Consider the following 23,354-nt stretch of genomic DNA (forward strand, 5'->3'; position numbering starts at 1 on the left):
TGACTGTGTGTCCTTATCCAAATCCGAGGTGCATAGTGAAGATATTGGAAGCACTGTCCACATTTACTTTGTCAGCCCCCCAAAATAGTAGGCCTAACGAACAGAAAAGCACTAGCCTATGTTAATCTTATATACCCCATAGTACAAAAGTTGTCCTATTCTGTGCAAGAAATTAATATTCTAAACAGTCTGGGACAGTAGGGGATAGGATAGATCCCAAATTAATACAACCACTAGCATTAAAAAAAACTTGGCTGACAAAACAGATTATCAACATTTTAAGCTAAACATTCTAAACTATTAGGCTATTTCTTCACATTATAAGCGCAGCAATGCACACATGGCAGTAGGCTATAAACGCAAATGTTCCATTAGCGGGAAAACACAATTATCAAAAGATGACAGCAAATGCGCTTATGCAAGTAATGCTTTTATTATAAAAAGGTGGATTTTTATGGTGAAAATTATCTTCCCCAAACTTGAAACTCACTCGCTGCTTATGTATGCCAGTTACGCGCTACACCCCTTGCGAAGCAGATTAATGTGCTTAATTTTAACAAGCTATTTGGCCACTTTAGCGGTTTATGGGCGTGAGGTGCGCGACTATGATTCTAAAAAGTCATAAAAGAGGCATTGTTTCTTGCCTTATGCTGGGCATCATTCACAAGTGATAGGTTAATATTATCAGCCATCAGACTATTCTTGATATAATCTTGTCTTTACATATACTATATTACATAACAGGGGCAAAAATACATGAAATCTATGCACTTATAGCGAATGGAGGACGCGTTTGCCCTACCTGACTGTTCATTTTCATGCCAGCCAGGTAGGCTATACCTCTGTTGTAAAGATAAGCAATGTGCTTAATATTAGGAAAGTAGATAAATAAATACAGTGGGGCAAAAAAGTATTTAGTCAGCCACCAATTGTGCAAGTTCTCCCACTTAAAAAGATGAGAGGCCTGTAATTTTCATCATAGGTACACTTCAACTATGACAGACAAAATGAGGAAAAAAATCCAGAAAATCACATTGTAGGATTTTTAATGAATTTATTTGCAAATTATGGTGGAAAATAAGTATTTGGTCAATAACAAAAGTTTATCTCAATACTTTGTTATATACCCTTTGTTGGCAATGACAGAGGTCAAACGTTTTCAAAAGTCTTCACAAGGTTTTCACACACTGTTGCTGGTATTTTGGCCCATTCCTCCATGCAGATCTCCTCTAGAGCAGTAATGTTTTGGGGCTGTTGCTGGGCAACACAGACTTTCAACTCCCTCCAAAGATTTTCTATGGGGTTGAGATCTGGAGACTGGCTAGGCCACTCCAGGACCTTGAAATGCTTCTTACGAAGCCACTCCTTCGTTGCCCGGGCGGTGTGTTTGGGATCATTGTCATGCTGAAAGACCAAGCCACGTTTCATCTTCAATGCCCTTGCAGGTGGAAGGAGGTTTTCACTCAAAATCTCACGATACATGGCCCCATTCATTCTTTCCTTTACACGGATCAGTCGTCCTGGTCCCTTTGCAGAAAAACAGCCCCAAAGCATGATGTTTCCACCCCCATGCTTCACAGTAGGTATGGTGTTCTTTGGATGCAACTCAGCATTCTTTGTCCTCCAAACACGTACTGGCTTAAGCAGGGGGACACGTCTGGCACTGCAGGATTTGAGTCCCTGGCGGCGAAGTGTGTTACTGATGGTAGGCTTTGTTACTTTGGTCCCAGCTCTCTGCAGGTCATTCACTAGGTCCCCCCATGTGGTTCTGGGATTTTTGCTCACCGTTCTTGTGATCATTTTGACCCCACGGGGTGAGATCTTGCGTGGAGCCCCAGATCAAGGGAGATTATCAGTGGTCTTGTATGTCTTCCATGTATGTCTTCGTGCAAGTGCATAGTCTAAAGAAATGTTGTACAACATGAGTACATGGGCTCTCATGAAGTGTTTGATTAGATGTTTGATTACATTTGCACTGATGTCAGAGAGAGAGGGACAATATAGTGCTGAGTACCAGGTAGTAGGCAAGTTTGGCAGGCTACAATTGACCAACAACAGCATCAGAGCTTGGAGAAGCCTAATTATTGTGTCTAAGTGGTCACGTGGAATTTGACTTGCCTTCATGACTCGTGACCACCAGTGTGGCGGTAGTATGGTCACCGCAACAGCCCGCAACCTGTCTATATAAGGTTCCACAGTTGACAGTGCATGTCAGAGAAAAAACCAAGCCATGAGATTGAAAGGAATTGTCTGTAGAGCTCCAAGACAGGATTGTGTCAAGGCACAGATCTGGAGAAGTGTACCAAATAATGTCTGCAACATTGAAGGTTCAAGAAAACAGTGGCCTCCATCATTCTTAAATAGAAGGGGTTTGGAATCACCAAGACTCTTCCTAGAGCTTGCCGCCCGGCTAAACTGAGCAATCGGGGAAGAGGGCCTTGGTCAGGGAGGCGACCAAGAACCCAATAGTCACTCTGACAAAGCTCCAGAGTTCCTCTGTGGAGATGTGAGAACCTTCCAGAAGGACAACCATCTCCACAGCACTCCAAAAATCAAGCCATTATGGTAGTGGCCAGATGGAAGCCACTCCTCAGTAACAGGCACATCCCAGCCCGCTTGGAGTTTGTCAAAAGCTACCTAAAGGACTCAGACCATGAGAAACAAGATTATCTGGTCTGATGAAACAAAGATTGAACTCTTTGGCCAGAATGCCAAGCGTGACATGTGGAGGAAACCTGGCACCATCCCTACGGTGAAGCAAACCACAGGGACTGTAGCGATAGACCCAAACGGTTACAGGTATCCATATATATATCAATCCTTCCCTGCCTTTCTAAAGTCTTCGCAAGCCAAGTGAACAACAGATCACTGACCATTTTGAAACCCACAATACCTTCTCCGCTACGCAATCTGGTTTCCGAGCTGGTCACAGGTGCACCTCAGCCACGCTCAAGGTCCTAAACGATATAACCGCCATCGATAAAAGACAGTACTGTGCAGCCGTCTTCATCGACCTTGCCAAGTCTTTCGACTCTGTCAATCACCGCATTCTTAAAATTGGCAGGCTCAACAGCCTTGGTTTCTCAAATGACCGCCTCGCCTGGTTCACTAACTACTTCTCAGATAGAGTACAGTGTGTCAAATCGGAGGGCCTGTTGTCCGGACCTCTGGCAGTCTCTATGGGGGTGCCACAGGGTTCAATTCTTGGGCGCTCTTGCTGCAGGTGACTCATTGATCCAACTCTTCGCAGACGACACCATTCTGTACACATCTGTCCCTTCTTTGGACACTGTGTTAATAAACCTCCAACACTCCTTCCGTGGCCTCCAACTGCTCTTAAATGCTAGTAAAACGAAATGTATGCTTTTCAACCGATCGCTGGCCGCACCCGCCTGACTAGCATCACTACTCTGGACGGTCCTGACTTAGAATATGTGGACAACTATAAATACCTAGGTGTCTGGCTAGACTGTAAACTCTCCTTCTAGACTCACATTAAGAATCTCCAATCCAAAGTTAAATCTAGAATCGGCTTCTGATTTCACAACAAAGCCTTCTTCACTCATGCTGCCAAACTTACCCTCGTAAAACTGACTATCCTACAGATCCTTGACTTTGGTGATGTTATTTACAAATTAGCCTCCAACACTCTATTCAGCAAATTAGATGCAGTCTATCACAGTGCCATCCATTTTGTCACCAAAGCCCCATATACTACCCACCACTGCAACCTGTATGCTCTCGTTGGCTGGTCCTCGCTACATATTCGTCGCCAAACGCACTGGCTCCAGGTCATCTATAAATCTTTGCTAGGTATAGCTCCTCCTTATCTCAGCTCACTGGTCACCATAGCACGCGCTATAGCAGGTATATTTCACTGGTCATCCCCAAAGCCAACACCTGCTTTGGCCGCCTTTCCTTCCAGTTCTCTGCTGCCAATGACTGGAACAAATTGCAAAAATCACTGAAGTTGGAGACTTATCACCCTCACTAACTTTAAGCGTCAGCTGTCAGAGCAGCTTACCGATCACTGCAGCTGTACACAGCCCATTTGTAAATAGCCCATCCAACCAACTACCTACCTCATCCCCATGTTTCTGTTTTTCTGCTCTTTTGCACACCAGTATTTCTACTTGCACATCCTCATCTGCACATATATCACTCCAGTGTAAATTGCTAAATTGTAATTACTTCGCCACTATTGGCCTATTTATTGCCTTACCTCCTTACTTCATTTGCACACACTGTATTAGAGGTCGACCGATTAATCGGAATGGCCGATTAATTAGGGCCGATTTCAAGTTTTCATAACAATCGTTATGTATTTTTGTGCGGCGATTTGCCGATTTAGTTTTTTACACCTTTATTTAATCTTTATTTAACTAGGCAAGTCAGTTAAGAACACATTCTTATTTTCAATGACGGCCTGGGAACGGTGGGTTAACTGCCTTGTCAGCTCGGGGGATCCAATCTTGCAACCTTACAGTTAACTGGTCCAACGCAATAACGACCTGCCTCTCTCTCGTTGCACTCCACAAGGAGACTGCCTGTTACGCAAATGCAGTAAGCCAAGGTAAGTTGCTAGCTAGCATTAAACTTATCTTATAAAAAATAATCAATCATAATCAGTAGTTAACTACACATGGTTGATGATATTACTAGATATTATCTAGCGTGTCCTGTGTTGCATATAATCTGACGGAGCATACAAGTATCTAAGTATCTGACTGAGGGGTGGTAGGCAGAAGAAGGCGCTGCGTTTTGCCAGCAGGTCTTCGTTGTGCGTCAAGCATTGCGCTGTTTATGACTTCAAACCTATCAACTCCCGAGATGAGGCTGGTGTGACCAAGTGAAATGGCTGGCTAGTTAGCGTGCGCTAATAGCGTTTCAAACTTCACTCGCTCTGAGTCTTGGGGTGGTTGTTCTGCATGGGTAACGCTGCTTCGATGTGGTGGCTGTTGTCGTTGTGTTGCTGGTTCGAGCCCAGGGAGGAGCGATGAGAGGGACGGAAGCTATACTGTTACATTGGCAAAACTAAAGTGCCTATAAGAACATCCAATAGTCAAAGGTTAATGAAATACAAATGGTATAGAGGGAAATAGTCCTATAATAACTACAACCTAAAACTTCTTACCTGGGAATATTGAAGACTCATGTTAAAAGGAACCACCAGCTTTCATATGTTCTCATGTTCTGAGCAAAGAACTGAAACATTAGCTTTCTTACATAGCACATATTGCACTTTTACGTTCGCCTCCAACACTTTGTTTTTGCATTATTTAAACCAAATTGAACATGCTTCTACTTGAGGCTAAATTTATTTTAATTATGTATTATATTAAGTTAAAATAAGTGTTAATTCAGTATTGTTGTAATTGTCATTATTACAAATACATTTAAATTGTTATTTATTTATTATTAAATCGGCCGATTAATCGGTATCGGCTTTTTTGGTCCTCCAATAAATCGGTATCGGCGTTGAAAAATCATAATCGGTCGACCTCTACACTGTATACCTATTTTTCGATTGTGTTGACTGTATGTTTGTTTATTCCATGTGTAACTCTGTATTGTTGTTTGTGTCGCAATGCTTTGCTTTATCTTGGCCAGGTCGCAGTTGTAAATGAGAACTTGTTCTCAACTGGCCAACTGGTTAAATAAAGGTGAAAAAAAATCAAATAAAAATAAATGGTGGTGGCAGCATTAGACCGTGGGGATGTTTTTCAGCGGCATGGACTGGGAGACTAGTCAGGATTGAGGGAAAGATGAACGAAGCAAAGTACAGAGAGATCCTTGATGAAAACCTGTTCCAGAGCACTCAGGACCTCAGACTAGGGCGAAGGTTCACCTTCCAACAGGACAACGACCCTCAGCCCGGATTTGAACCCGATCTAACATTTCTGGAGACCTGAAAATAGCTGTGCAGCAATGCTCCCCATCTAACCTGACAGAGCTTGAGAGGATCTGCAGAGAAAAATGGGAGAAACTCCCCAAATAAAAGGTGCCAAGCTTGTAGCGTCATACCCAAGAATACTTCAACAAAGTACTGAGTAAAGGGTCTGAATACCTAGGTAAATATAATTTATATTTTTAATAAAAGGTGCAAAAAAAATGTATAAAACTGTTTTTGCTTTGTCATTATGGGTTACTGCGTGTAGATTGTAAAACTATTTTATCATTTTAGAATTAGACAGTAACGTAACAAATTGTGGAAAAAGTCAAGGGGTCTGAATACTTTACAAAAGCACTGTATGTGTATTTGTGCCAGACCACGCCCCCGTGAATGTTTAGTGGTCAATAGCTGCCATTATGTTTTAGGTACTTGTCTGGAAAATAATGTGTTTTAATCTTTGTCCATTGATGCCACATCAAATTTTGTGCAGATCAGTCATTTGATACCAGAAGTGTAGCATTTGAAGTGTTTTTCACTAGATGTTTTGGATGACTGTGTGATAACGCTCTCGGTAGCCGATGTGAACAAAACCTTTAAACAGGTCAACATTCACAAAGCTGCTGGGCCAGACGGATTACCAGGATGTGTACTCAAAGCATGCGTGGACCAACTGTCAAGTGTCTTCACTGACATTTAAAAAAATATATAATTTGTAATTTTACCCCCTTTTCGTGGTATCTTGTCTTATCGCTACAACTCCTGTACGGGCTCGGGAGAGACGAAGGTCGAAAGCCATGCGTCCTCCGAAACACAACCCAACCGCACTGCTTCTTAACACAGCGTGCATCCAACCCGGAAGCCAGCCGCACCAATGTGTTGGAGGAAACACCGTGCACCTGGCGATCTGGTTAGCGTGCACCAAGCCCGGCCCACCACAGGAGTCGCTAGTGCGCGATGAGACAAGGATATCCTTCCGGCCAAACCCTCCCTAACCCGGACGACGCTAGGCCAATTGTGTCTCTGGTGGCAAAGCTAGCGCTGCGATGCAGTGCCCTAGACCACTGCGCCACCCGGGAGGCCTTCACTGACATTTTCAACCTCTCCCTGACTGAGTCGGTAATACCTACATGTTTCAAGCAGACCATAGTCAGTAGCCATGAAGTGCTTTGAAAGGCTGGTCATGGCTCACATCAAAAGCATCCTCCCGGACACCAGACCCACTCCAATTCTCATACCGCCCCAACAGATCCACAGATGACGCAATCTCTATTGCATTCCAAACTGCCCTTTCTCACCTGGACAAAAGGAACACCTATGTGAGAATGCTGTTCATTGACTAAAGCTTAGCGTTCAACACCATAGTGCCCACAAAGCTCATCACTAAGCTAAGGACTCTGGGACTAAACACCTCCCTCTGCAACTGGTTCCTGGACTTCCTGAAGGGCCGCCTCCAGGTGGTAAGAGTAGGCAAGAGTAGTCTGTCACGCTGATCCTTAACACTGGGGCCCCTCAGGGCTGTGTACTTAGTCCCCTCCTGTATTCCCTGTTTACCCATGACTGCGTGGCCAAACACGACTCCAACGCCATCATCAAGTTTGCTGACTGACACAACAGTGGTATGCCCGATCACCGACAACGCTGAGATGGCCTACAGGGAGGAGGTCACAGAACTGGCAATGTGGTGCCAGGACAACCAACCTCTCCCTCAATGTGAGCAAGACTAAGGAGCTGATCGTGGATTACTGGAAAAAGCGGCCCCCATTAACATTGACGGGGCTATAGTGGAGCAGGTAGAGTTTCAAGTTCCTTGGTGTCCACATCACCAAAGAACTATCATGATCCAAACATACCAAGATAGTAGTGAAGAGGGCACGACAAAACCTTTTCTCCCTCAGGAGACTGAAAAGATTTGGCATGGGTCCCCAGATCCTCAAAGGGTTCTACAGCTGCACCATCGAGAGCACTGGTTGCATCACCACCTGGCAACTGCTGAGCATCTGGCTGTAAGGCGCTACAGAGGGTAGTGCAAACAGCCCAAGCATCCTGCCATCCAGGACCTATATAATAAGCGGTGTCAGAGGAAAGCCCATAAAATTGTCAGACTCCAGTCACCCAAGTTATAGACTGTTTTCTCTGCTACCGCACGGCAAGCAGTACCGGAGCGTCAAGTCTAGGACCAAAAGGCTCCTCAACAGCTTCTACCCCCAAGCCATAAGACTGCTCAACAATTCATAAAATCACCACCAAACAATTTACATGGATCCCCTCCCTTTTGTACACTGCTGCTACTCGCTGTTTGTTTGTTACCTATGCATAGTCACTGCGTCCCACCTACATGTACAGATTACCTCAACTAGCCTGTACCTCCGCACACTGACTCGGTACCGGTGCCCTTTGTATATAGCCTCATTATTGTTATTCTTATTGGGTTACTTTTTATTATTACTTTTTATTTCATTTTACTTGATAAATATTTTCTTATTTTTGAACTGGACTGTTGGTTAACGGCTTGTAAGTAAGCATTTCACGGTAGAGTCTACACTTGTTTTTGGCGCATGTGACGAATAAAGTTTGATTTGAAATTGCATTCTAAACTGAAGATCATGATTAGGTGATTATTGGAATCAGGTGTGTTAGCTGGGGTTGGGGCAAAACTGACACCAATCAGGCCCTCGAGGACTGGATTTGCCCACCCCTGCTTTAGGTCAAACGGGGTGAGTGGCGTGACCCTTCAAAGTCAGTATTTTCAATGTCATGTTATAGCGCCACCATCTGGCCAATCTGTGTAATTTTGTAAATGCCAGATCTATATGGCAAGATGCCTCATTGATCAAAGTTTTGTCAAAATTAGGCCAGTGTTGACTGAGATATTGTGTGCAACTAACGTACGTACTAACGTACCTGGATCCACAGTCTCCTGTCCAATTTCAAAAATCACATTATTTGTCCGGCTTAATAAATTGACCATCGGTTGACTGTTCTGACAAGGTTACTTAACCACAAATGTATGCTAAGCAGGCACTTCTTATTTAAAATAGCAGACTACTTTCTAAACCTGGATCCCAAGCACAACATGGGTAGTGTATATGCATGTAATCAATTTTTGTTATGTAGGTAAATTAAATAAATTATAAGGGCATCATTTCTACTGGTACAACCAAGAAGGAATGTGTGGGGCTGATTGGCCAGTATGTTCTCCTGCAAAATGATAATTGTTCTGAAGATTGCTTACTTGCTAGCTTCGCTGACAGAGACAATTTACTTGCAATCGTGCATAATGACTCTGGAGGCTGGTATTACCAATACCGCACAGCTGCCTGGAAGCTCTTCTCGACGCTGTACACATTGATTGTAGTGATTATTTGGAGAAAAGTAATTACTTTATATGTTGTCATTTAAAGCATTGCTACATAACATAAAAAATAACAAAATTACATGCACCGAAACATTTGTTGTAGACTTCCGACCTATGCATGGCAGGAAGGTTAATGCTATCCGGGATCCTTGGGACCTGAGCGATTCATTAGAGGTGGAAAATAGTCATTTATTTGGTTGCTTGTACATTTTTATTTAGACCTTTTTTATAAGTACATACCGGCCGTGACGGCAGTAAATTACGATAGTTAGTAAATCGAAAGTCCATTTTTCGTGAGTAACTACCGTATTTTGACATTAAGTTTGAATAGCTGTTTAAAGGCTGCTTCCTGGGCTTAATGGAGATTCGCCATATCAACGTCTCCTGTAAAGCCAAATTCTGGTTCAGGAATACATAGGCTGCTCAAAGGACCAATCAAAACGATTTTCTATTGTAAACCCACCTTGAGATACACAAATGAAGAGGCATTTAGTTCCTCGAGTCTTAAAATTGTTGGTACAAAGAACATGCAGTCATCATCTGGATAGGCAGTTAAAGAGTGCTCGAACATCGCCAGACAAATCGCTTGTTTCAGATGAGTTGAACTGCTTGTCTCTACATAACAAATTGAAACAATTGTTTACGTGACTTTCCTGAATTCTGCTGATCGTAAATGCATTTTATCCAAACAAGGACAAAGGTACTACGAAAATTACCAGTTCTTATAAACATTCCGTATTTTCAGTCTTATTTATCAAAGGTTCCGCCTAAAATAAGTTACTTTGCTACATTTCCTGTTTCTGGAACGCAACATAACATTTGAACCCACGACCACATACAATATCTAATTACAAAAACACCGAAAATTGGCATAAGTCAACGAATATCCCTTTGATATGAAAATCAGAAATGTTCTAATTATAATGTTAGTTAGGCATCTGAAAGTTTCCCCGTTTCTGTAGAAAGGGGAAGGTTAGGTAAACGACCAACCGATCATTTGTATTATTCAAGAAATGTATTTTTATTTATCTAAACTGTGGACACATTATTACTTATATTTTCGTTTTGGATAAATAAAAAATCACGATCAACAAGCATGTTTTGTGTCAGGCGGGAGACAATTGATCTTTAGTTAGTCTATGGGGATGGTTTTAACGTTACACAACATTATCCTCTTTGGTATATCAAATAAAAATATATATTTAAAATCGCGTAGTTTAGACAACGTTGACTTAATGTCTAATCACTGTTTTAATCCATCTTTAACACACACAGTATGCAAATGTACATCATGAAAGTACTGTATTTTTTTTCTATGTAACAATTTCTACAATCCTGCCAGGACATCGACAGACAAATGTGGTGCAGCGTTCTTGTCTGCTACGACCCGTCTACTGTCCGTCAACAGCGGGTTTACAAAGCATCAGCCCTTTAAACCCAATAAGAACACATTTACTTCTTACACGGTGCTTTTTCCCCGAATGTGAGGTGAGTGTCTATCTCTTCATATGTGCACAGAAGTTACATGTTTTCAGAATAGAGCAGAACTTTGGGTTGCGTTTAGCTAGCATGTTAGCCACTTTAGCGTAATATATCGAGGCTGCAAATTTCCCTTTGCAAGATGGCGGCTTGCTTGAGAATTCAAAGTGAGTAATTGTAGCAAACAACACTGTCGTTTCGCAGCATCCGATGTTTTCATGTACTTTATAAAGTTCAAGTATGCTGTATTTCCACATTTATGGGAGATTAATGCTAGTTCGTCGATTTTAAACTAAAAATAAACGTACATCTACTTTAATTCAGCAACAAGCAATTGATATTGTAAGCTAGTTAGCTTACCCAGTTAGCATACAAGCAAACACCAGAGGAAGGTGTAGACTGCAACGAGCATTACATTTGTCAAGTTGCTATTGATGTTTGCAGCTGTATCTTGTTTAATACGTTTAGACAATAATAACTATTAATTGATTTCACCTTATGTAAAAAAGTTCGCTCCATACAGCAGTATCTGCAAACTATTTAGCTAAGTAATCATGTTATGTAGGCCAAGTAGCTAAGTAGCTATTATTGTAAACGTCTGTATAACCAACACCATCAACAAACCGAAAAGTAACCATCTGCATCTTTCATGGAGACACCATCCATGGTTAGTCAATAAATTGCGCTAATATGATCTTAGTGTGGTTTGTTGCAATATGTGATTGTTATTTATTCAGCATCAACAGTAGGTTTTGTCGTTGCAGCTGTAATTCAACGTCTGGTCCTGCCTGTCAACAAACTGGTATTAAAAGACAAGAGTCATATTAGATATTATGTTCTGTATTGATGAGAAACTCACTACTGAGGAGAATGTAAACAAGTTCACTGTCAGCTGGCCTAAAGATGCAGACTCCAATCATCCCGTTTATTTACAAAGTGCACACTTCACCTGTTTCGTCTCCTCTAATATGTCCTCATTGATTTTACTTTGTTACATTATATTAATGAGGAAGAGACTCATTATAATAAGTGGAAGAGACTCATTCAATACTTTAACTGGTGTTTGTGATGTTGCATTGCCTTAGGTTTTATAACTATTACATTCCTGACGGAAGACAATTATTGTGCTGTCCTTGTAGGCATGCAGAACAAGCATGAGAAACACACTGGGGCCTTGTTTGTGCTTGTGGTCGGCGCAATTTGTTTTCTGTAGCCTCTATCCAAACTGTATCAGATATGGTTTACAATCAGATAAATTAGAGGACCAGATTTTTTTTTAGGCTTCATTTTAGGCTAGGTGTTGTGTAGAGTTTCATTCCAGGTATGAATGTGGATAGAGTTTCAGCAGCATTTTATGCCATCTTATTGTTTTAAGCATTTTGAAGTAAAAACTCAAAGGCAACTGCAGAGATTTGGAGAGCAACTGTGGAGATTTTCTTCCCCTCAACATGCTTGTGTTTTTTTTTTTGCAGCAGCAGCATGGCGTTGTAGATGCATAGCCGTTCATGATTTGTCTGACAGACAAAAATGTGCCTTGTTTGGTATTCCTGGCATTCTTGTCATCGCCATATCTGTCTGGATGGCACCCCTGCAGCAGACGTATTTTTTTTAATACAAATCCTTGATTTTAATATGACGAAGTGTTCATCAGATCGACATTCAGGCTTTCCTTCTCAAACATTGCTCTGTACAGGATTTCACTTGCGTTAGTGTAACTCTGAAAATATGGGAAGATCGGGACCTTCAACGTAAGCAGTTCTGGCAGAGCCCTGCACTGTAGTGATTAGAGGTCGACCGATTAATCGGAATGGCCGATTAATTAGGGCCGATTTCAAGTTTTCATAACAATCGGAAATCAGTATTTTTGGACGCCGATTTGGATTTTATTAAAAAAAAATTTAACACCTTTTATTTCATCTTTATTTAACTAGGCAGGTCAGTTAAGAACACATTCTTATTTTCGATGACGGCCTAGGTTGGCCTGGGTTAACTGCCTTGTTCAGGGGCAGAACGACAGATTTGTACCATGTCAGCTCGGGGATTCAATCTTGCAACCTTACAGTTAACTAGTCCAACGCTCTAACCACCTGATTACATTGCACTCCACGAGGAGCCTGCCTGTTAAGCGAATGCAGTAAGCCAAGGTAAGTTGCTAGCTAGCATTAAACTTATCTTATAAAAATCTTACTAAAACAATTGGATACCACGAAATTGGGGAGAAAAAGGGGTAAAATTCAACAACAAAAAAAATCAATACACAGAAGTATATATTTTTAAACCTGCATATTTAGCTAAAATAAATCCAGGTTAGCAGGCAATATTAACCTGCCCACCATATTAATCTGCCATTAACCATCCAGGACCTCTACACCAGGCGGTGTCAGAGGAACGCCCTAAAATTTTTTAAAGACCCCAGTCAAAGACTGTTCTCTCTACTACTGCATGGCAAGCAGTACCGGAGTGCCAAGTTTAGGACAAAAATACTTCTCAGCAGTTTTTACCCCCAAGCCATAAGACTCCTGAACAGGTAATCAAATGGCTACCCAGACTATTTGCATTGTGTACCCCCCCCCCCCCCCAACCCTCTTTTTACGCTGCTGCTACTCTCTGTTTATCATATATGCATAGTCACTTTAACTATACATTCATATACATACTACCTCAATTGGGCCGACCAACCAGTGCTCCCGCACATTGGCTAACTGGGCTATCTGCATTGTGTCCTGCCACCCACCACCTGCCAACCCGTCTTTTACGCTACTGCTACTCTCTGTTCATCATATATGCATAGTCACTTTAACCATATCTACATGTACATACTACCTCAATCAGCCTGACTAACCGGTGTCTGTATGTAGCCTCGCTACTGTATATAGCCTGTCTTTTTACTGTTTTTATTTCTTTACTTACCTAACACCTTTTTTTGCACTGTTGGTTAGAGCCTGTAAGTAAGCATTTCACTGTAAGGTGTACCTGTTGTATTCGGCGCACGTGACAAATAAGCTATGATTTGATCACTGTCAATGACATACAATTATTTTGAAGGGAAACCGCAAATTCCACTATTTTTCCTAATCCTTATTGTGGCTAGCTACACAACACAACCGGGTCAGGTCGAGCCTCACTAGCCAGATTAAGCTATCTGGCTGCTTATAACGTTAGCTTTGGGCACCAGGGTTAAGTAGTGTTAACTTGGTGTTAATGGATTTCGCCTTTGAGTTGTCTTGCTGATATGTTCTTCCTCTTTCAAATGACTGCTCGATCCACACAGCAGACATTGTGGGCTAGGTTAGGAATGCCTTTTTTCAGGTGCAGCGCAACATTTTTTGTGGCATCATGTACCTACGTTCTATATGTATGCACGTCAGTTTTGATGTCAGTTTTTCACATTGGTGTTAAACTAGACATCGGGCCAATACCGATGTTGCCATTTTTAGCTAATATCAACCAATTCCGATATGTTCACTGATATATCGTGCATCCCTACTGCACAGGCATGAATTTTAAGCCCGAGCCCTACCCATGTGTCGGGGTGCCGTCTTTCGGATGGGATGTTAAACGGGTGTCCTGACTCTCTGAGGTCATTAAAGTTCCCATGGCACTTATCGTAAGAGTAGGGGTGTTAACCCCGGTGTCCTGGCTAAATTCCCAATCTGGCCCTCAAACCATCACGGTCACCTAAGAATCCCCAGTTTACAATTGGCTCATTCATCCCCCTCCTCTCCCCTGTAACTATTCCCCAGGTCATTGTTGTAAATGAGAATGTGTTCTCAGTCAACTTACCTGATAAAATAACGGATAAAAAAATAAAAATGCCCGCAACGTTTAGGCCCTACCCAGGCCCGATTGCATCTGCCGAATTTAAGGCCCTGTCCAAAATCAGAAATGGGTTATGCTGGTGGGGTTTGCGCTGCGTCGGCAAGATCGAACAGCTGCCTCTGGTAAGACAAGGGGTGGCGGTCTGTCTATATTTGTAAACAACAGCTGGTGCACAAAATCTGATCAGACAACGATGAGACAGCCTATAGGGAGGAGGTCAGAGACCTGGCCGTGTGATGCCAGGACAACAACCTCTCCCTCAACTTGATCAAGACAAAGGAGATTGTGGACTACAGGAAAAGGAGGACCAAGCATGCCCTCATTCTCATCGACGGGGCTTGAGAGCTTCAAGTTCCTTGGCATCCACGTTACCAACAAACTAACATGGTCCAAGCACACCAAGACAAGCCTGTTCCCGCCCAGGAGACGGAAAAGATTTGTCATGGGTCCTCAGATCCTCAAAAGGTTCTACAGCTGCTCCCTCGAGAACATCCTGACTGGTTGCATATCTGCCTGGTATGGCAACTGCTCGGCCTCCGGTTGCAAGGCACTACAGAGGGTAGTGCGTACGGCCCAGTACATCACTGTGGCCAAGTTTCCTGCCATCCAGGATCTCTATACCAGGCAGTGTCAGAGGAAGGCAAATGATACCGGAACGCCAAGTCTAGTTCCAAGAGGCTTCTAAACAGCTTTTACCCCCAAGCCGTAAGACTCATGAACAGCTTATCAAATGGCTACCGAGACTATTTGCATTGTCCCTCCCCATCTATTACGTTGCTGCTACTCTGTTTATTATTTATGCATAGTCACTTTAACTCAACCTACATGTATATATTACCTCGACTAACCTGTGCCCCCGCACATTGACGCTGTACCGGTACCCCCTGTATAAAGCCTCACTACTGTTATTTTTTTTTTTTAAATAAAGGGAACACTTAAACAACACAATGAAACTCCAAGTCAATCACACTTCTGTGAAATCAAACTGTCCACTTAGGAAGCAACACTGATTGACAATACATTTCACATGCTGTTGTGCAAATGGAATAGACAACAGGTGGAAATTATAGGCAATTAGCAAGACACCCCCAATAAAGGAGTGGTTCTGCAGGTGGGGACCACAGACCACTTCTCAGTTCCTATGCTTCCTGGCCGATGTTTTGGTCACTTTTGAATGCTGGCGGTGCTTTCACTCTAGTGGTAGCATGAGACAGAGTCTACAACCCACACAAGTGGCTCATGTAGTGCAGCTCATCCAGGATGGAACATCAATGCTACCTCCGCCTTTGTGCAAGGAGGAGCAGGAGGAGCACTGCCTGCATGTGTCTGCTCAAAACGGTCAGAAACAGACTCCATGAGGGTGGTATGAGGGCCCGATGTCCACAGGTGGGGGTTGTGCTTACAGCGCAACACCGTACAGGACGTTTGGCATTTGCCAGAGAACACCAAGATTAGCAAATTCGCCACTGGCGCCCTGTGCTCTTCACAGATGAAAGCAGGTTCACACTGAGCACATGTGACAGACGTGACAGAGTCTGGAGGCGCCGTGGAGAACGTTCTGCTGCCTGCACCATCCTCCAGCATGACCGGTTTGGCGGTTAGGTACCGAGATGAGATCCTCAGACCCCTTGTGAGACCATATGCTGGTGCGGTTGGCCCTGGGTTCCTCCTAATGCAAGACAATGCTAGACCTCATGTGTCTGGAGTGTGTCAGAAGTTCCTGCAATAGGAAGGCATTGATGCTATGGACTGGCCTGCCCGTTCCCCAGACCTGAATCCAATTGAGCACATCTGGGACATCATGTCTCGCTCCATCCACCAACGCCACGTTGCACCACAGACTGTCCAGGAGTTGGCGGATGCTTTAGTCCAGATCTGGGAGGAGATCCCTCAGGAGACCATCCGCCACCTCATCAGGAGCATGCCCAGGCGTTGTAGGGAGGTCATACAGGCACGTGGAGGCCACACACACTACTAAGCCTCATTTTGACTTGTTTTAAGGACATTACATCAAAGTTGGATCAGCCTGTAGTGTGGTTTTCCACTTTAATTTTGAGTGTTACTCCAAATCCAGACCTCCATGGGTTGCTAAATTTGATTTCCATTGATCATTTTTGTGTGATTTTGTTGTCAGTGCATTCAACTATGTAAGAAAAAAGTATTTAATAAGAATATTTCATTCATTCAGATCTAGGATGTGTTATGTTAGTGTTCCTTTTTTTTGAGCAATGTATATTTTAAACTACCTGAGGAATGATTATAAAAAAACGTTTGACATGTTTCTGTGGACATTTGGAATTTTAATTTGGAATTTACATCTGCGTTGTCGTGACCGCTCTTTCCTGTGGATTTCTGAACATAACGCGACAAACAAACGGAGGTATTTTGGGTATAAAAATAATCTTTATGGAACAAAAGGAACATTTTGTTGTGTAACTGGGAGTCTCATGAGTGAAAACATCCGAAGATCATCAAAGGTAAACGGTTAATTTGATTGCTTTTCTGATTTTCGTGACCAAGCTTCCTGATGCTAAGTGTACATAATGCTATGCTAGGCTATCGATAAACTTACACAAACGCTTGGATTGCTTTCGCTGTAAAGCATAATTAAAAGATCTGAGACGACAGGTGGATTAACAAAAGGCTAAGCTGTGTTTTGCAATATTGCACTTGTGATTTCATGAATATTAATATTTGTTTAGTAATATTATTTTACTGTTGCGTTATGCTATTCACCGGTTGCTGCCGAAAATGATCCCGCGACAGGGATGGGTAGCGTCAAGAAGTTTTAAGGGCTTGTAATTAAGCATTTCACTGTAAGATCTACACCTGTTGTATTCGGCGCATGTGACAACATAATTTTTTACTTATTAGCACCTCTAAATCGCTCACTCGCTGCCTGCACGCTCTGCATGCGCTCTGCTCATAGCGGGTCTGAGTAACCATAGCAACGTCTCTGCTTGGGCTGCTCTGCTCAATGAAGAGACATGAGAGCAGTTAGCTACTTTTCATCACTCTAAACTCAGTCAACTCAAGGAACATTATTTTCTGTGAAGTAAGAAAATATATTTGAGGTTGACGCACTTCTGACCCTATGTTATGATCTTAGTCAGATATGACTTTACTGCGCAGCAGAGCACAAGGATGGTTCAGCTTCAAAATGTTAGTGATCAATTAAATTTTTTTGCAAATGTATTAAAGATAAACGGATACCTTATTTACATAAGTATCCAGACCCTTTGCATTGAGACTTGAAATTGAGCTCAGGTGCGTCCTGTATAGGGCTGTCTTCACTAAAAATGATCTTGGTCGACTGAAAGTCGTTTGTTCTTTCGACCAATCAAAATTTGTAAATATGGTGTCTATATATGGAAAAATACACAGGGTGTAATAAAATCTACTATATGCATTGAGCTTGTCTCATGCTTTAAGCTTTATGGTTTGATGTAATTTGACAAATGCCTCGAGGGCACCAGATCTAGATAACATGAAGAAGAGAAAAAAACTTAACCTAACCCAACTCTTCTCCTCCTGGTGGCGTTCGCAAATTATGCCATTACTATCCTGAAGTTGCCGGTAATGGGTTATACGAAGAGCCGGCAACCTTTCTCATGTGGAATGCCAATTTAACTTCTAATTTCTACCGATCTGTGTGCCAGCTATGGTTTTCATATGCAAATCTTTGTGAAACAGTTTAATTTATAGTAACGTCTTCATATCTCAATCATTGTCAAGTCGTTAACAAAAATTCTATACAAATCTAAAATGATAACCTAAAAGGTAACTATTATTGCCATTGCCTATATAATGCCAACAAATTAAAACATTGCAGCCTGCAGGCAGAAAATATCCAGATTGTTTTTAATTATTGTTAAATAAATTATATATATATAATTTATTTATTTTAAGGGGGGGGGGATTCTATAAATCACATTGCCTGTCTGCAACAAACTTGAAACGTATTAACTTTGGTCCGACCCGATGCTTGCACTAGCAAACTTGCAGACAGAGACAGCTGTAGGGTATTTGCGCAAGGGATAAGAAGCAGTGCTTAACTTAGGTAGGCGTTCACCGGAGATGAGTACCGGCTCCTCAAATGTTGTACTGTTTGAGCTGCTCTTACTCTTATAGAATATTAGCTCAAAAGTATTGTGGAGCTCCTGCACCTACAGTTGAAGTCATAAGTTTACATACACTTAGGTTGGAGTCATTAAATCTCGTTTTTCAACCACTCCACACATTTCTTAACAAACTATAGTTTTGGCAAGTCGGTTAGGACATCTACTTTGTGCATGACACAATACATTTTTCCAACAATTGTTTACAGACAGATTATTTCACTTATAATTCACTGTGTCACAATTCCAGTGGGTCAGAAGTTTACATACACTAAGTTGACTGTGCCTTTAAACAACATGGAAAATTCCAGAAAATTGTCATTGGTTTAGAAGCTTCTGATAGGCTAATTGGCATCATTTGAGTCAATTGTAGGTGTACCTGTGGCTGTATTTCAAGGCCAACCTTCAAACTCAGTGCTTCTTTGCTTGACATCATGGGAAAATCAAAAGAAATCAGCCAAGACCTTAGAAAACAATTGTAGACCACATGTCTGGTTCATCCTTGGGAGCAATGTCCAAATGCCTGAAGGTACCACGTTAATTTGTACAAACAACAGTACGCAAGTATAAACACCATGGGACCACGCAGCCTCAAACCGCTCAGGAAAGAGACACGTTCTGTCTCCTAGAAATGAATGTACTTTGGTGCGAAAAGTGCAAATCAGTCCCAGAACAACAACAAAGGACCTTGTGAAGATGCTGGAGGAACCGGGTACAAAGTATCTATATCCACAGTAAAATTAGACCTATATTCACATAACCTGAGTGGTCGCTCAGCAAGGAAGAAGCCACTGCTCCAAAACCGCAATAAAAACGGCAGACTCCTATTTGCATCTGCACATGGGGACAAAGATTGTACTTTTTGGAGAAATGTCCTCTGATCTGATAGAACTAAAAATAAGTAGAACTGTTTGGCCATAATGACCATTATGTTTGGAGTAAAAACGGTGAAGCTTGCAAGCCGAAGAACACCGTCCCATGTTGTGGGGGTGCTTTGCTGCAGGATGGGCTGGTGCGCTTCACAAATTAGATGGCATCATGAGGCAGGAAAAATATGTGGCTATATTGAAGCAACATCTCAAGACATCAGTCAGGAAGTTAAAGCTTGGTCACAAATGGGTCTTCCAAATGGACAATGACTCCAAGCATACTTCCAAAGTTGTGGCAAAATGGCTTAAGGACAACAAAGTCAAGGTATTGGAGTGGCCATCACAAAGCTCTGACCTCAATCCCATAGAAAATTTGTGGGCAGAACTGAAAAAGCATGTGCAAGCAAGGAGGCCTACAAACCTGACTCAGTTACACCAGCTCTGTCAGGAGGAATGGGCCATTCAGGGATCACCCAACTTATTGTGGGTAGCCTTCTACAAGCTTCCCAAAACATTTTACCCAAATTTAAACAATTTAATGGCAATGCTACCAAATACTCATTGAGTGTATGTAAACTTCTGACCCACTGGGAATGTGATGAAAGAAATTAAAAGTTGAAATAATTGTAGAGAGAATGATTTCTCTCACATTCTTAAAATAAAGTGGTGATCCTAAGACAGAATTTTTACTAGGATTAAATGTCAGGAATTGTGAAAATTGAGTTTAAATGTATTTGGTTAAGGTGTATGTGAACTTCCGACTTCAACTGTAAATATAAACAGTACCAGCACCCACAATAAGTCCTCTCAAAAAGGAGAGAGCTGGAATTTTTTTTCAAATGTGTTGGGGAGCTATTGTCATTCTCAATGGATGTAAAACAGACAGTTACTACATGATTCCATATGAATTATTTCAAAATTGATGTCTTCACTATTATTCTGCAATGTAAAAAATTAAGAAACCCCCTTTTTTGATGAGTAGGTGTCCAAACTTTTGAGTGTGTTACTGCTCAAAAACAAAAAAGACAACCGAACAATCCACCAGTCGACTAATCGGGGTCAGCCCTAAGCCTGTTTCTGTTGATCATCCTTGATGTTTCTATAACTTGATTGGAGTCCACCTGTGGTAAATTTTAAATTGATTGGACATGTTTTGGAAAGGCACACACCTGTCTATTTAAGGGCCCACAGTTGACAGTGCATGTCAGAGCAAAAACCAAGCCATGAGATTGAAGGAATTGACTGTAGAGCTCTGAGACAGGATTGTGTCGTCACAGATCTGGGGAAGGGTACCAAAAAATGTCTGCAGTTGTGCTGAGGCAATAGGTCATCTTTGGGTGATAGACGCATTAAGTTAATGAATGAAGTGTTTGGTAGAAATCAGCTTTGAAATCTGTGTTTTTAGCATTATGACTTGCATTATGGTATCACAAACAAGGTACTAGGGTAGTGAATTGATGTTGGCTTTAGCTGTCAGCTAGCAAGGAAAGTTAGCCTGCTAAGCTGGAAGCTACCAGTATCATCTTCCATTGTAAAGTGTTCTGCCTGAATGGACATTGTTTTTGTGAACAGTAATTAATAGGTTCAACATTTCTACATGCAGTGTCATATTATTCAAGTGTGTTAACTACTGTACAGCATGTGTGGGGAGCTAACAGGCACCAGCCCAGACTCTCTGTGTAGGCTAGCAATGAGTAAGTAGGCAGGCACGATGTGCACTATAATAAGGGGTCGGCTGCACTGATACAGACACATTTGACAGAAGTAATATTCTAGTACCAAACCGTTTTTCATGTACTAGTATTGAAAATGTATCGACATTACATCGGTATACCATGCAACACTAGTGTCCCTCTATCTGTCCTACGTCAGGTGTTTTGGGTCTCCAGCCATGCTCCAGCTGAGCCCCTGATCAGTGCAGCAACAGCCCGCCCAGCTCAACCGGGAGCCAGGATGTCCAGTAGCTCGGGCTATCCCCCTACCCAGGGCAGCTTCAGCAGTGAGCAGAGTCGCTACCCATCACACTCTGTCCAGTACACCTTCAGCACCACACGCCACCAACAGGTAAGAAACTGAGCTCAGAGAAATGTCATTACTCTCTCAAACCTCTTAATGGTGGCACTGCACTGTATCTTTTACAACTTTTTTTATTTGTTTTTTTACACACCTACTAGCAAGAATTCCTCTCCATGCAAATTATTCACTATTGCATGTTAATGCTGAATCCATAATATAATGGAAAATAGAGATTTCAAGATGACATGCCTCGGGATGTGCTCTAGAATCATGCAGACTTCTCTTGTGTTTAAGTGAAAGCATGAGAGTATCCACTGGCTTGAACAGTCTAAAGGTACAACAATTGAGTTATTCTCAAGTCAGTTTTTTTAATTACTTTGGCTGCTTTAGTATTATTACAGTGCACTTGTGGTTATAATGATCAACCGATTTATCGCCTAATGCTGAAATGATCACTATAATCAGAGAAGAAGAGAGAGGCCAACTCTTCAGCAGGCGGTGTATTTTTGCTCACCAAGCAAGGAGTTTTTGTACGGAGGTCAGTGAGAGTGACGAATTTGGTCAACAGAAAAATGAAAGGGTTATTTGTTACACAAGGTTATTTTATCGAATATATGTTTTGTAATGCTTAAGTTGTTACGAGTGTACTGAAATACACTATTTATACAAAACTATGTGGACAACCTTTCTAATTAGTTGATTCGGCTATTTCAGCCACTCCCGTTGTTGACAGGTGTTTAAAATTGAGTCCAAAGCCATGCAATCTCCATAGACGAACATTGGCAGTATAAGGGCATTACTGAAGTGCTCAGTGACTTTCAACGTGGCACCGTCATAGAATGCCACCTTTCCCACAAGACAGTTTGTCAAATTTCTGCTCTGCTAGAGCTGCCCCGGTCAAGTAAGTGCTGTTATTGTGAAGTGGAAACGGCTCAGCCGTGAAGTGGTAGGCCACACAAGCTCACGGAACGGGACCGCTGAGTGCTGAAGCGTGTAGAAATCGTCTGTCCTCGGTTGCTGGCCTGCACAGAGCCCTGACCTAAACCCAATCGTGATTCTCTACACTATATTTGCTTGTTTTGTCACTACCTTAAATTAGGGGAACTGTTTAGAATTTTAGCAACTGGGAAATGGCGGAGCAAATTCTGCATAGTGCACTTTTAACTTTGTTGTTCACATTAGGGATGTTAACAGTCGAGACTCTGGGCCGAGGTGCTAAATACCTATCGGGGGTCAGATTTCTCTGTGTCTGACCCTTTCGACTTCATCTGAGAATGTTTTTATTTTGGGTTATGAAAATTACTCTGTGTAAAACATATGTTTTTGCATGGATAGGCAAAGAGCTACAAAAAGCTGCAGCCTATAAAGAGGTGTGTCTGTGTTTCTGAACACTTCACTGTTTTTATCTCTCTTAGAATATGCCAGAACCCACTGTTCTAGCTAAGTTTAGCATGGCTCTAGCCAGACCAGAGCTATGTAGTGTAGAGTGTTTTTCTCTCCACCACTTCCCCCTGGTCAGATGAAAGACTCCAGAACGCGCTGGATTTCCATGACTATAAATCAATTTGGTTATCTCTGCTCAGTGTTGTGCATTCCTCAGGGCTTGATGAACTGATTCACACAGAGGCCAACTGTTCACCTATAGTATTGCTGCTTTCACTCTGGTTTCACATTTACTGCAACATAATCATCAATGTCTGATATTTTTACATGGAAATGAACTTTCTGCATGTGTGTAGGACCACTTGTTGGGTAATTGGAGAATACATTAAAATGCCTATCTTTTGTTTTTTTTGTGCAGACAC

At 42.1% G+C, this 23,354-nt stretch overlaps 1 protein-coding gene across 7 annotated transcripts in view; it reads left to right on the forward strand.

Moving 5' to 3' along the window:
* Positions 1-10,585: 10,585 nt before the first annotated feature.
* Positions 10,586-23,354, forward strand: part of LOC139418248 (nuclear receptor corepressor 1-like) — a 126,704-nt gene continuing 113,935 nt past the window's right edge. For 6 of the 7 annotated variants that reach the window (XM_071167550.1, XM_071167553.1, XM_071167555.1 and 3 more), the window contains exons 1-2: positions 10,586-10,736; positions 21,406-21,597. In XM_071167550.1, the coding sequence (XP_071023651.1) occupies positions 21,487-21,597 (111 nt within the window). In that variant the 5' untranslated portion in view covers positions 10,586-10,736; positions 21,406-21,486. The remainder of the gene's footprint in view (positions 10,737-21,405; positions 21,598-23,354) is intronic. The other variant, XM_071167557.1, reaches the window with a different exon arrangement.

This window comes from Oncorhynchus clarkii, chromosome 10, assembly GCF_045791955.1.
Source record: "Oncorhynchus clarkii lewisi isolate Uvic-CL-2024 chromosome 10, UVic_Ocla_1.0, whole genome shotgun sequence".
Classification (NCBI taxonomy): Eukaryota; Metazoa; Chordata; class Actinopteri; order Salmoniformes; family Salmonidae; genus Oncorhynchus; species Oncorhynchus clarkii.